This window comes from Thamnophis elegans, chromosome 3, assembly GCF_009769535.1.
Source record: "Thamnophis elegans isolate rThaEle1 chromosome 3, rThaEle1.pri, whole genome shotgun sequence".
Taxonomy (NCBI): Eukaryota; Metazoa; Chordata; class Lepidosauria; order Squamata; family Colubridae; genus Thamnophis; species Thamnophis elegans.
Window position 1 is genome coordinate 68014645 of NC_045543.1, and position 14427 is coordinate 68029071.

The window sequence follows — 14427 nt, forward strand, 5'->3', positions numbered from 1 at the left end:
ATCTACTACGTAGAGCAATGCTTGGTTTTTTTCATACAGAGATAATAATGAGAAGGATATTCCCAACACAAATGAGAAGGCTTGTACTATTTGTGAAAAAAAAAAAAAAACCCACGTTCATGTGCAGAAACAATGCTTCGAAAACAGAGTCCCCAAATGCAGTAGTTAGGCCTGTTTCACAAATTACATTGTCATAAATATGTAAAGGCAGCTAACGCCGTAAAGACTCTTAGTATATCGACGAAGTATTTCAGTCTATAAATGTAAAGTATGGAGGTACAAACTCAGGTCTTGAGAGGGTCCCAGCTGCCAATTCCTACATCACAATTTCCCAAACCATGTTCCTTTGAACCTTACGGTTCCACAAAATGTGATGAAGTTCTGTGTGAGGCTAAAGGGGAAACAAAACAATTCTGGAGAAGTTTCCTGAGGATGGGCTCCAGCACAGGTTAGAAGAATAAACCTTTGGTCTTGGTGATCAATTCAACTTCGGCCCTGCAACATGATTCTGGGACACGTATATTTACTTTCATTCGCAAAACAAAACAAGTTCATCAAGCACAACAAAGCTTTGCCTCTTCATCAGGGGCCAAGGACAACAAGAAGGTTCCATGGTCTGAAAAAGTTTGAGAAGTTCTGTCCTGGACCAGAGGTGAGTTGCCATTTTCTTTACTACCAGTTCGGGCACACTCCTGTGTGCTCGCATGTGCAGAGTGTCCGGGGTGGGCGGTGCCTCCCGCCACCGCTACTACCAGTTCAGCCAATCCGGGTCGAACTGGTAGCAACCCACCTCTGTCCTGGACCATCCTGCCTTGCTTAGTTTTTCCTGCTCCTTGACTTCTAGCTAGCATGCTGATTGGGAAGTCAGGGAGCTGAAGTCCACATATCTTACACTAGTTAAGACTGAGAAACACTCTTCTATACAATCACATTAGAAGAGGAACAACCCAGGGGTGAAATGCTACTTGTTCGGGATGGTTCACCCCAGAGGTGGGTTCCTACCAGTTCGCACCTATTCAGTAGAACCGGTTTGTCAAATCTACCGAACCGGTTAGAAGAGGTTCCACCAATGGACCCGGAAAGCAGGCCACACCTGTAGAAGAGGTTCCAAAATTTTTTGAAACCCACCACTGGCAAGGATCTTGTAACTTGACAGCTTTAAGACTTGCATGCTTCAATGCCAGAGTTTCTGAATAGCTACTTGGACCGACCTAAGTACTAATTCATAATTTCATATCCAGTCACATGGGTGGCAAGCCACTCCCATTCAGTCACATGGGTGGCAAGCCACTCCCACAAAGGAGGCCACACCCACAGAGTAGGTTCCAACAATTTTTGAAACCCACCACTGGTTCACCCAAACCAATAATTAAAAAATGCTATTTTTTTTAAAAAAAAGTTCCGACGATCCCGCAGCACCGTTGATTCGTCATACAGCTGATCATCTGAACTTTTTTTTTTTTTTTTTACTTTTTAAAGCATTTTTTAAGTACCGGTTCTCCCACCAATCCATGCCCACCAAGCCACACCCACAGAACCGGCAGGGAAAAAAATTGAATTTCACCACTGGAACAACCTCTTTATCCCATGCTCACCCCATCCGAAAGGCGGTGTGGAGTAGCTCTACAAGACAATGCCAATTAAAGGTAACAGCAAAAAGAAAAATGGCAAATCCTGAAAATTAAACTATGGGGACTGCTTCACTCAGATAACGTATGTCTCAAAATCTGGAACTAATAGAAAATTATTTGCTCTCTAATAACAAACAGCACATTGGTGCTCAATATTACAAAGGTAGCGTTGCTTAAGACAGTATACGATTTTCTCATGCTCAATTCTGAACATAAATTTTTGTATGGACTTTTTGTAACCTGCATGTCTTTTAACAGCATGGAAGGAAAGCATCTCTCTAGCAGTTTTAACAACATATAAAAACAAGAAAAACCTTTATGCGCACTTTCCCAACAGGATGTAACCACTGGCAATGCATAGCTGCACATACAACTTTTTAAATGCCAGAAATGTATTTTTACAGGCCGAAGTCCAACCAAATTTATACCATAGGCCTATATTTGATTAAGGCTGCATGTGCTTTCCATAACAAATACATTCTTGTTCTCACATAGGGGAAAACCATACTTTTTCATTTTTTAATGTTTTCTTTGTAGTAAAAAAAGGGGGGGAAAGAATGCTCTATCTGCCAGGGGAAAAATGTTTTTTAAATGCAATGACACCGCAAATGAAAGTAAATTATAGAAATCATTAAATCAGGAGCGTTTCTAACCACTTAGAAAGGAAGGCAGCAAGCAAACTAATGGTACATTTGAACCACAGTGCTGAATTGCACCTTGGATAAATCAAGAGCTTGCTGGATATTCCAGAGAAACAGGCGTTTAAAATTAATTTGGGTTCCCCGGGGTTGACTCTTTTGTGCCTTCTCATTTCTGAGGCTGACCCTGGTCACAGGATGTGGAAGTTTAATCTCAGGCTCATAATTTACACACAGAGGAAACGTGGACTGGCAAAAGATTCTGCTTTCTGAACACATCAACTAATGTAGCTAGAAAATAAAAAATTGATTTTCCAATTTTCCATTTGACCAAAATGGCGATCAGAATTCCCTTTGCTAAGCAAGGCCATTGTTAAGTAGTCACGTCCAATTTTTACGACCATTTTTGACATTGTTGTTAAATGAATCACTGCAGTTAAGACAGCAATGTCAAACTCGATTTCATTGAGGGCCCCATCAGGGGGGAAGGCAGGTGGTTGCAGCCAACTGGGTGGGCATGGCCAGCTCGATGTCACTTGTGTCAGCGCTTGTGGTGGCCCAGGTGGCCTTGGGGGATCCATTATCTCAAGGGGGCAGGGCAGGGTGGCCCCTTGGTGGCTCAAGGGCAGCCCTGCGGATCTAAGGCTGGCCACCACCAAGTTGTAACTCAGCACCCAGCTTGCTTGGGGCCAAGGTGCTGGAGGCTGGTGCTTTGCCTCTTCCAGGGCATCCCCGCGGGCCAGATCTAACCACATTTCAGGCCGGATCTGGGACACGTGGGACTTGAGTTTGGCACCCCTGAGGGAATCATATGATTGTTAAGCCAATCCGACTTTGCCTATTGACTTTATATGTTGGAAGCAGGTTGGGAATGTTGCAAATGATGATCATGTGACCCTGGCACATGGCAACTCTCAAAAAATACATGCTGGCTGCCAAGTGCCCAGATTTTGTTCGCATGACCATGGGGCATTCTGTGACAATTTTAAGTGCAAGAACCAGTCGTAGGTTACATTTTTAGTGCTTTTTAAATGGTCACTAAATGAATGATTGTAAGTTGAGGACTACTTGTATCCTTTCCAGCATATCAGCACTTTTAAGTAACTTTATAAACAACATAGTCTTAGATATTAACACATAGCTAATAGCAAAATTACAATATAAGCTTCAGGCCAAAAGTTGGATACTGTTTACTGGTCTTTGGCTAGCCATACTTAAAAGTAACGGTAGTCCTCAACTTACAACCACAATTGAGCCCAACAATTGTGTTGTTAAGTGAGAACTTTGTTTAGTGAGTTTTTCCTCATTTTACAACTGGGCAGTTCTAGCCCAGTTGCTGGGTGGACGTGGCCATGGTCTATGTGGCCTAATCAGCTTCCTGCACCATGGTGTGGAGGTGTTTTCACCCTCTCCGGGCTCCAGAGAGTTTTTTGAGCCTCTGGGAGGGCGAAAATGATGTCTCCAGGATCCGGAGGCCCTCTGGAGGCTGGAAACAGGCCTGAACTTCCAGTAGGCCCATTTTTCGCCCTCCCCAAGCCTCCAGCACACCATGCACTTACCTGCATCCAAAACGGGCTGCGTGGAAACTCCTGGGATGGGCGGGGTGGGGGGGCCAACCAGGAGTGAGATTTGGGGGTTCCCCAAATTGCACAGAATCTTAGCTAGAGTTTCTCCAGAACCCCTGCGAACCCCCAGCAGCCCACCCCAACAGCCCACCCCCAGATAATAGAGTAATAGTAAATGTAAACAATAACTTTTTTATGCTAAACTTTCAGAAGATTTAGAGCAATTTTCAAAATGAAGGTCAACCCTCGTATAGGACACTATTCTCTGCCTATTAAGCACAGAAAATGTATTTACCTGAAATGCCTTATAAAAATGTAATTCATATATTTCCCCAGGTATTGCTCTTGATAAACTTCTCAATATGTCTCTACTGATCAGCTCCTTGATCAGTTGGAGTTTATTTTTCCTACGTAACTCTGCATGTTGCTAAAAATCACAGGTGATAGTGCTCAAATGATATTTTAAATGATGGTGTTCATAATGCATCTGTTTCTTTTTGATTTCTTAAAAGCCTAAATCTTTCTGGAATAGGTTGAAAGAAAGAATGGATGTGAAAAAGCATATGTATGTAAGTATGTGAATGAATCAGGCCCTAATTAGAATACAATAGCAGAATTGGAAGGGACCTTGGAGGTCTTCTAGTCCAACCCCATGCCTAGGCAGGAAACCCTATACCATTTCAGACAAATGGCTATCCAACATCTTCTTAAAGACTTCCAATGTTAGGGCATTCACAACTTCTGGAGATAAGCTGTTCCACTGATTAATTGTTCTAACTGTCAGGAAATTTGGCAGCTGCTGCACACTGCTGGCTCATATTTAAATGGTTGTCCACTAGGACTCCAAGATCCCTTTCACAGTTACTACTGTTGAGCAAGGTACCACCTATACTGTACCTGTGCATTTCATTTTTGTTGCCTAAATGTAGAACCTTACTCTTTTCATCATTGAATTTCATTTTAGATAGTGCCCAATGTTCAAGTTTGTCAAGATCCTTCTCTATCTTTAGCCTATCTTCTGGAGTGTTGGCTATTCCTGCCAGCTTGGTGTCATCTGCAAATTTGATGAGTTGCCCATTTATTCCCTCATCCAAATCATTGATGAAGATGTTGAAGAGTACTGGGCCCAAAACAGAGCCTTGGGGTACTCCACTGCATACTTCCCTCCATGAAGATGCAGTTCCATTGAGGACTACACGTTGAGTGCGGTTGGTCAGCCAGTTACGAATCCATCTGGTGGTGATGCTGTCTAACCCACATTCTTCTACTTTATCTATAGTAGGTTGTGGTCTACCTTATCAAATGCCTTACTGAAGTCCAAGTAAACTATATCAACGGCATTCCTCTGGTCCACTAATTTTGCCACATTATCAAAGAATAGATGGATAGATGATAAATAGATAGAAGATAGATAGATAGATAGATGATAGATAGACAGATAGATAGACAGATAGACAGACAGACAGATAATTATGTGGAGATCCTATATTTGTCAACTAAAACGATATTAAGAGGGAAATCTGCCCTGAAAAACATCAAATGAAGAATATTTAAGCAATATTACTCTTTCTATTTTCTTCTCAGAAATATAGTTTTAAATGGAGATCTTTGCCTGAATTTGAGGATCTGGTGCAGCTTAAACTGATTCTTATTGTAAGCAACCTCCTTCACCATCACCCATAATTTGGCATCTGAAAAGAAACTCATATTGCCCCCTTGATATATTTGATACCTGTAATGGGTGATTTAGTCCAGATGCAACCTGCCCTGAAACTATTTTGGAATTAAAAATCATGGGACAAATAAACTGTGATCATAGTGTAAAGGCATCTTTGATATAACTTTGCAATATGTGTCAAGAGAATGCTTGAAGCAAAGATACCTGAACAAACTGTGGGGAATGACTGTATCATATGGAAATACTGCCCATTTATCAAAAATCATATTATTGAACATAAAAAGGCTAGGAAGAGTTGCAGCAGCATGTAGGTTATAAGCAAGCTCGCCAGATATTTTTCTACTTAAGGATTTTGGTTCCTTTTGAAACACTAAATACATATGATATCCATATTACAGAGTTAATTAGCTTAGAAGTCAGGCCCCTTCTCAGTTTCCTCTGAGTTTTGGGGGAGGGAAACTAAGAATTCCTAATAATATCAATGAATAACAACCAATTTCGTTGTATTTAAGTCCAATGACAATAAAGATTATACTTATACAATCCTTGGGATTTATTAAAGGGAAACCATGATAGTGGACTTGAATGAATTAGGGTTATAATGGATAAATACCTTGACCTATTGTACCCATTGCTCATATGTACAGCATCACCTATAGCCATCTAGAATTCTCTGGAGGCTAGTAAGGATCATAATATTTTAATTATATAATCAATTTGGATGAGATCAGAGCTGCATCCAAATGGTATAGAGTATAAATAACATGCTGTCAAACTGTCTATTTCTTAGTGGAATCTCTGCAATAAGAAAAAAAATGCAAACAAATTCAGAAAACACTGTACAATTATAAATGGAAGACAGGTAAAAGGTAAAGGTTTTCCCACACATGTGTGCTAGTTGTTTCCTGCTCTAGGGTGTGTGTCATCTCTGTTCTAAACTGAAGAGCCAGTGCTGTCAGAAGACTTATCCGTGGTCATATGGCCAGCATGACAAATACCAAAGGTGCATGGAGCGCTGTTACCTTCCCACCAAAGGTGGTTCCTGTTTTTCTGCTTGCATTTTTTACGTGCTTTCAAACTGCTAGGTTAGCAGAAGCTGGGACAAGTAACGGTAGCTCATTCTGTTACGCAGCACTAAGGATTTGAACCCCTGAACTGCCGACCTTCTGAAGGACAAGCTCAGGGTCTTAGCCATTGAGCCACTGTGTCCCTCTAAAATTTTTGGAATAAAGAGGGACAAATGCATAGTAGAAAACTAATCATGAAATCAAAAGCCTATATACACGTGTGTGTGTGTGTGTGTGTGTGTGTGTGTGTGTGTGTGTTAAATCTAATGCAGACATTAGATTAAGAGATCTAATCTAATCTGGAATTGACAAATCCATTCCATTCTTGTTGCTCTAACCTGATATTGACTGAATAATCTAAAGATTTTCTGAGTGTCATGCAGACTGTGACCTTAATCTAGAGTTAGAAAGGTCATAAAAGTTGTTGTAGAGCCATCTAATTCTTCCAATTTGCTAATCGTTTTAACACTTGTGTTAGTTGTAAAACAGTCACTTTTAGAATGCAACCATCTTTCATTTCTGCATATAGTATGGATCACTTTTATGAAGATCCCTGCAGTGTAGAGCAAAAACTCTACACAACCTGCATCTAAATAAAATGGTATATTTCTAAAATGATAGAACTGGATAAATTTTCCTTATATATTTCAAAACCACTTTGTTGTTTTTTAAAAATGCCTTCTTTATAATTGCAAATGAGAAGTGGGACAGCTGAATAAGAAACATTTCCATTATGTGCCAACATTCTACTTAGTAGAATTTAGTTTTGAATATACCATATAAGACACACCTTTTTCCCCCTAAAAGAGGTTGAAAATTTGGGTGCGTTTTATACACTGAATGTAGCCCCACCCACTCACCGGTCCCCACCCTTTGGCCTCTGCCTCCCAGCAATTTACCTCCTTGCAGCAAACTGAGAAAATGGGGCTTGCAGAGGTGACAATAGGCTATGGCTATTACTGCAGCCTGAAACAGCTGATCATTGGGAGCACCCTGCTTAAACTGAAATTGAAACTTGCTGGTTGCTGCAACACAAATTCCTGGGAGGCAGAAGCAGATTTTTTTTACCTGTAAAGAGGTAAGTCAATAACTATAAATGCCTATAGAATGTTCAAATTATTAGACTTATTTTTTAGACTGCTTTATTATTGTTTTAGACAACTTAGCAAAATAAATGCTTGATCTGAAGAGGCCCAGTGCTATTATATCTTCTTTTAAATAGCAGAGAATAATGTATACTTCCAGAAAGCCACATCAATTTTAACAGCATCTGTACAAGTATAGTCTGAAAAGTACCACCACAAACAGTGTATATCTTCTGTACTATTTGCTGTTTGGTGCAGAGGGAAATTGCTGAGAGGCAGATTTTTTTCCTCTTGTTTTTCCCCAAAAGCTATGTGCGTCTTATACTTTGGAGCATTTTATATCATGAAAAATATGGTACTTGTATAGGGCAAAATTTAAAATATTTTTTCCTCCACTTTGAAGTATAACAGTCTACTCTTCTGCCTCATTTCTAAAGCAGAGTAGAACTAAACCTGTTTTTTTTTACAGTGTCCCCATGATTATGTTCAACAATTGGGGCCTGGGGATTTTGTAAACTGTAATCCAACATATCTGGAGGATCTCAAAGTAGGAATGAATGTCCTAGATTTTAAACAACTAAGAGATGTTTTATCTGCTCCTATAGAATCATCTCTAACACAGCCATTAGAATGACAGTTGAAATAATGGGTTTTGGGAAAAAAATGCCATTAGACAATGTAAAAAGAAACCATGAAAATGAAGGAAAATCAAATTTTGTATGTATATATGTGTGTTTGTATCTGTGTAGATAAAATTAGTATTTTATTACCTCTTGTTGTACTGCACAGCTTCTCCATTCTTCGACCAGGTAATGATTGGCCTTGGATTTCCAACAGACTCACAGTGAAGAAGTACACTTAAGGTCCCACTGGCTAGAACCCCGTGTGCCCCAAATGGGTGACAACCTCAGACGCAGATAGTTGTTGCGCTGCAGAGATCTTCTTCAAGATGGCAGGTTTCTTGTGAGGCCCACGCGAACCATTTACGAGTTCTAGAGATGTGGCCAAGTGGGCTTCGGAGGAAGATGTTCTCAGTAATCTGTTAAACTCAGAAAATTGGTTAGTGAATGGATATTCCATGGAAGCAGAACTGACTCTGCTTCCCTGGGTTTTGAAAAAAGATTCCTGATGCTCCAAGTGGCTCTTGAAAATTTCATGGGCCAGCTGGGAGATGAGTTGCTTGCTGTAGACGTCCTTCAGTTCCTCAGGCTGCTGAGACAAATTTTTTAGATGTCGTCTAAACGATCCTGATTGGCAACCATAGTGAAAGGCAGGTTGTAGTCCAGACCCTGGTCTTCTTCTGAAGAAATATTTCTCTCTGTGGAGTCCTGAGCTTCCCAGGGCTCCGCACTAACCCGAGGCCAGCCTCTGTATTCCAGAAGCCTGGAGACAATGTCATCATACTGGTGGCTAGGACCAGAGGCAAATCCTCGTTTTTCAGTTTTGCTTCCGTTGAAGAGAATTTTATTTTGATGCTTCTCCTGGCCATGCAAAGCTTCATTCAGACTGACCTTCCTGGAGGATTCTTCCTCTTTTATCCCAGATGACAAGGAAGCAGAACATTTGTTGTGGCCTCCTATGAGTTTAATTACAAAATGTTCCTGAGCTGATCCTGCTGTGCAAGTATATGTGCCAGTATCTGAGGGCTTTAATCGATGGATCTTCATGTATCCATATGGCGCGACGGTAACGTGAACAGAGCTGATGAGCCGTTTGCCATCTTTCTCCCACGTTATCATTGGCTTCCGGAATCTTCTCACAGGACATCGAAGAATGACAGAAGTCTTGGGCAACAGGTAGGCATATCCCCCAACAACAAAATGCAGCTTCTTTTGCTTTCTTGTCTGGATAAAAACTTTCTTTTGAGCCAGTATTAAAGGGGATTGCTTGTGCGCTGGTCTCTGATATCCTGGAATGCAAGTAACATTATTAGGATATGGTGTTACATCACATTTGCACGTTCAACCTAAAGGACTAAAGGATTCTTTTTCCTTTCCATTAAGGCTTCTGTGCTGTGCCCAAGTATGTGTTTCCTGCATGGACCCCATATCACTGATGGGTAATGCCTACAGGGGTGTAGCATGATACCCAGGGGTGGTATTTACTTACCTTCCCTACCGGTTCGCAAATGTGAGCACCCACCTCAGCACATGTGCTAAGCCTTCCGCGCATGCTCTTTTAGCTAAAAAAGGGCCTAAATAGAATGCCATAGAGCTGGGATGGTTGGGTGGGGCCACCTGCCCCAAATATGAGCACCCACCTCTGTGCATGTGCTAAGCCTTCTGGGGATGCTCTTTTAGCTAAAAAAGGGCCTAAATGGGATGCCATAGAGCTGGGACAGGTGGGTGGGGCCACCTGTGATTTCCACTACTGGTTCGGGTGAACTGGTGTGAACCGGTAGAATACCACCTCTAACGTTACCCCATTATATGGTCTGCAATACAGAACATTTAATGGGGAAGTTACTACAGAAAATGTAAGCCTGGAATGTTATTGGCATAGGCATCTGCAAATGGGTCATAAAATGAAGCTTCCAACTCATTCAACCAAACAACCAAACATTTTTCTTTTGGAACTGGGCAACATTTCACTTCTGATAATTGACAGAAATAGAGATTTATTCAACAAATGATCTCTTGTAAGTTCCTCCTTAAGAAGGCTGCATCATTTTCTAGGCTTGTGCTGTAGCCTTCTGATTCCAAAGAAATGCATGTTTGATTTAAGGAAGCACTAGTCATGCCTACTCCAAAGCACTTTGCACTGCATATTCACATTAATTATAATATTACATTTAAATTAAAACAAATATATTTTCTATGCTGTACTTCTTTCATCTAATTCCTTGACCTGATCCTGCCCATGTTTTGGATTGTAGCTATTTGACTGAAAGAGACTAGGCACCCCTAATTTAAATGAATGTATAAAGTACATTACTCTGGCACTGTCCTGCTATTAATGTTAATAATTACAGTATTATGTTGTACTTCCCCAAACTATGCCCCTCCAAATGTTTTGCCTTTAATTTCCCTGGCCCCCATGTATTTTCTTTGGCCAGAAATTGTCTCAATCTTCCAATTCCCCTCCAGATCTTCTTCTATACTCACGTGCACAAGTCATGAGCACACATGGTCTGACCAAGGAGGAGAGCGGCAGAGATGGGCACAGCGATGAATTCACAATGGCAGAAAGTCCAGTATTTAGCATTTTCCTACAAATGGCATTTCGTGTCTGGGTTCCCTCTCCGCAGCTAACAGAACACTGGAACAGAACAACAGCTGCTTAGGAAAGTTTAAATGTTAATTAGTTTACTACCTATTAACTTTGGAGTTAACTCTGGCTCAATCCCCATCCTAAACCAGTGCTTGAGGGATAAGCCAGATCCTCATGGTCCTCTGGAAGGCTAAAAGAGTAGGGATTTCCTTGGATCTCAGGTGGGAGCTTTTCAAAGCAGCTGGGATGTCACCAAAAGGGTGTATCTGTGGTGGAATGTAGTCTGGATTCCCAGGAAGGAGGGGCTGCATTGCGTCACAGGATCTTGGCGGTCCCATTAGGTGGCAAGGGAGTGGACCTGGACTGCACGCACCCTATCTAACCTAGTAGGGTGGGCTGGTATCTTCAGGGAGTGCAATCTGCAAGTAACCTGGTCCTGTCCTATGTAGGTCTTTAAAGGTGATAACTGGGATCTTAATGTGGATCCAGCATCTGAAAGCTAATGCACCTCATACAGCAGTAACCTAAATAACTGTGGAGCACCTCAAAACTGTGTGCACTATTTCATTCTGCATCAGTCAGAAACAGTGCAAATAGCGGCTTCTCCTGGACTCAGAACTCCTGCTCAAGGTGGTGGCAGTGGTGGCTAGGAGGGCCTTTGCTGAACTCCAGCTTGCATATCAATTGTGCCAGCTGAAGCATCAAAAAAGATTTACATCTTAGTTACTCCAAGATGGCCTATTGCAATGCATTCTTCATGGGACTGCTCTTAAATAATGCACAATGCAAATGGTTTTGGGTGACATTGACATGGGCATATAATACATGAAATGCATGAACTGTATAGGCTACCAGGTGCTATTCAAGGTGCTGGTTATGACTGTGAAGCCCAATATGTCACAGGACTGGATTATTTGCCAGACCACTTGTATGGCGTCCTTGGTGCTCTCTTAGCTTGGCTGTTTTCTTACAGACGTTTCATTACCCAAACTAGGTAGCATCATCAGTGCATTGACGATACATTGATGATGTTATCAAATTTGGGTAATGAAACAACAGCAAGTAAACAACTAAGCTCAGAGAGCACCAAGTGCCCCTCATTTCAATCCTGAGCTACAAATATTCCTTTATTGAACTATCTGTCTATCCACATGCTATAACATGCTCCAAGCTCTGAAGTAACATCATCTGATGGGATTTAGAGTATGTTTCTTCTCAGTCGCAGTGCCTGCCCTTTCGAAAGACATCCCCCCCATCCCTCACAAATAGATTGTCCCCCAAACCTACTAGTGTTTAGGAAAGCTTCAGAAGTTTTTCCACAGGCATTAGGCCAGGATGATGCAGTAGATGAGCCTGTCTTTGGGAGGTAGATTCTGTGTTGATTGGCCCTGATTGTACGCTTTGTTTTTGTTGATTGTGTTGGTTTGAAATGTAATTTGGGTTTTTAATTTGGCTTTATTGAGTTGTGATCACACAAATTGGGTGGCCATATAAAACTAAATAAATAAAATATATTTAGAAGAGGAGGGTCATAAACCTCGAAGTTAGAATGTAAGAAAAAAGATATGAAATATTCCCAGGTGTGGAAGAAAACATTGTTATCTAAAATTTGAGTAGCATAGATTCCAATGTATACCTTGAATGATTAAAAGCAAAATAATGAACACAGCCTGAGGAATAGACAGATGCCTATTTATCTCAGAGAGGCTACACATTCTAACAGCAGATTTAACTAGATAATCTATTTATTTGGCTGGGTTGTCAGGCTAGATCAGGGGTGGGTTCCTGCCAGTTCTAACCTCTTCTATAGAAGAGGTTCCACAAATCTACAGTGCCCTTTAGAACCGGTTCCAGCTCCCTCTCCCTGCCCTTCCACACATCATCAAGATGAAGAGCGAGAGGAGGAATTCTGGGAGTTGAAGTCCACAAGTCTTAAAGCTGTCAACTTTGAACACCGCTGGGTTATTTTTCTAATAAGTGAGGGGTGCAAGGGTCTTGTAACTTGTCAGCTTTAAGACTTGCGTGCTTCAAATGCCAGAGTTTCTGAGCCAACATTTTGGTTGCTAAGCAAGAGCATTGTTAAGTTAGTTTCACCACATTTTACAAGTTGGCCACGTCCACCCAGTCACATGGCTGGCAAGCCACTCCCACCCAGTCACATGGCTGGCAAGCCACTCTCACAAAGCAGGCCACACCTATAGAAGAAGTTCTAAAAAATTTTGAAACCCACCACTGGGCTAGATCATTTTCCATTAGTTAAGCTTGTTACATTGTGCACATCCATCCTGGCATGAATATAATGTTTTTCAACAACCAAATGAATTTCTTGCTGCTTGGACGAAGGAGAAGTGGAAAGAATGAACAGGAGGAAGGGAAAAGCCATACTTATTTAAGGATCACAGGTCAGCAGAATATAATTCACATAAAAAAGGCACATAGATTAGATAGCAATAATATATTAGACTAATAGAAAGTCTAAGTATTGTTCTGAAGTATGTCCTTAATTTTGCTCTATAGTTTGAAAATGCAGTATTCAGTCAGATTGGCCCCAGCCTTAATAGTCTTACATTGATGATGGATTTCTAATGACGTTCCAGTAAATATTCCTTGGAATTTTATTAGGGGCTGCCACAGTTGAAAGATCAATGATAACAGAAATGTCTCACTTACCACCAATTCACTGAAATTTTATATGTGTGTGTGTGTGTGTGTGTGGGTGTGTGTGTGTGTATGTATGTATGTATGTATGTATGTATGTATGTATGTATGTATATATAATATATATATATATATATATATATATATATATAATATATATGTAGGTCTCTAGTTGTTCGGGTTTTCTCCCGTAGAATTGGAGATGTCTTGGCGACGTTTCGACGAAGTCTCATTCGTCATCTTCAGGCTGCTTCAGACTGAAGCGTGAATGCCCGCTCCACTTTCAGCACTTGGCACCGAAAAGTTTCGCCATCACTGCATTAGCCTATTGCCTTGTTAGTAATAATATTACCTGGCATAATTGGGTCAGCCCAAAAGAGCACAAAGCCAATAATAAGAAAAATATACATTCTCAATTATGAATAAACAGCTGTCTTTATATCAGGCATAAATCTAATCTAGAGATGACAAGACTTTAGTGGGAAATAGTACCTTAATAAAATTATAGTACTGTATCAAAAGTAAAATTCAGGTTGTGCAAAGAGAAGGAAACAACAACAACAACAACAAACAACAACAATAATAATAAAAATCGCAAAAAATCGCAAAATACCAGGACTTAAAAATCGAAATTCAACCATTATGGCACAAACCAGCAGTGGTAATTCCAGTGGTAATTGGCACACTGGGTGCTATTCCAAAAGCACTGGAATTACATTTAAAACAGTTAAAAATTGACAAAATCACCATCAGTCAAATGCAAAAAGCCGCACTGCTTGGATCTGCACGCATATTACAAAAAAATACGTAATAATAATAATAATAATAATAATAATAATAATATAATAATAATAATATAATAACTCCGCCGTTGCCGGTCCCAAGCCCGGATGAT

At 40.7% G+C, this 14427-nt stretch overlaps 1 protein-coding gene across 1 annotated transcript in view; it reads right to left on the bottom strand.

Annotated features, from left to right (window-relative positions):
* ADAMTSL1 (ADAMTS like 1) overlaps positions 1 to 14427 on the bottom strand; it is a 542768-nt gene that overhangs the window by 41782 nt on the left and 486559 nt on the right. Inside the window, 4 exon segments of the mRNA XM_032212442.1 lie at positions 8435 to 8546; positions 8549 to 8896; positions 8899 to 9573; positions 10769 to 10922. Of these exon segments, the coding sequence (XP_032068333.1) occupies positions 8435 to 8546; positions 8549 to 8896; positions 8899 to 9573; positions 10769 to 10922 (1289 nt within the window).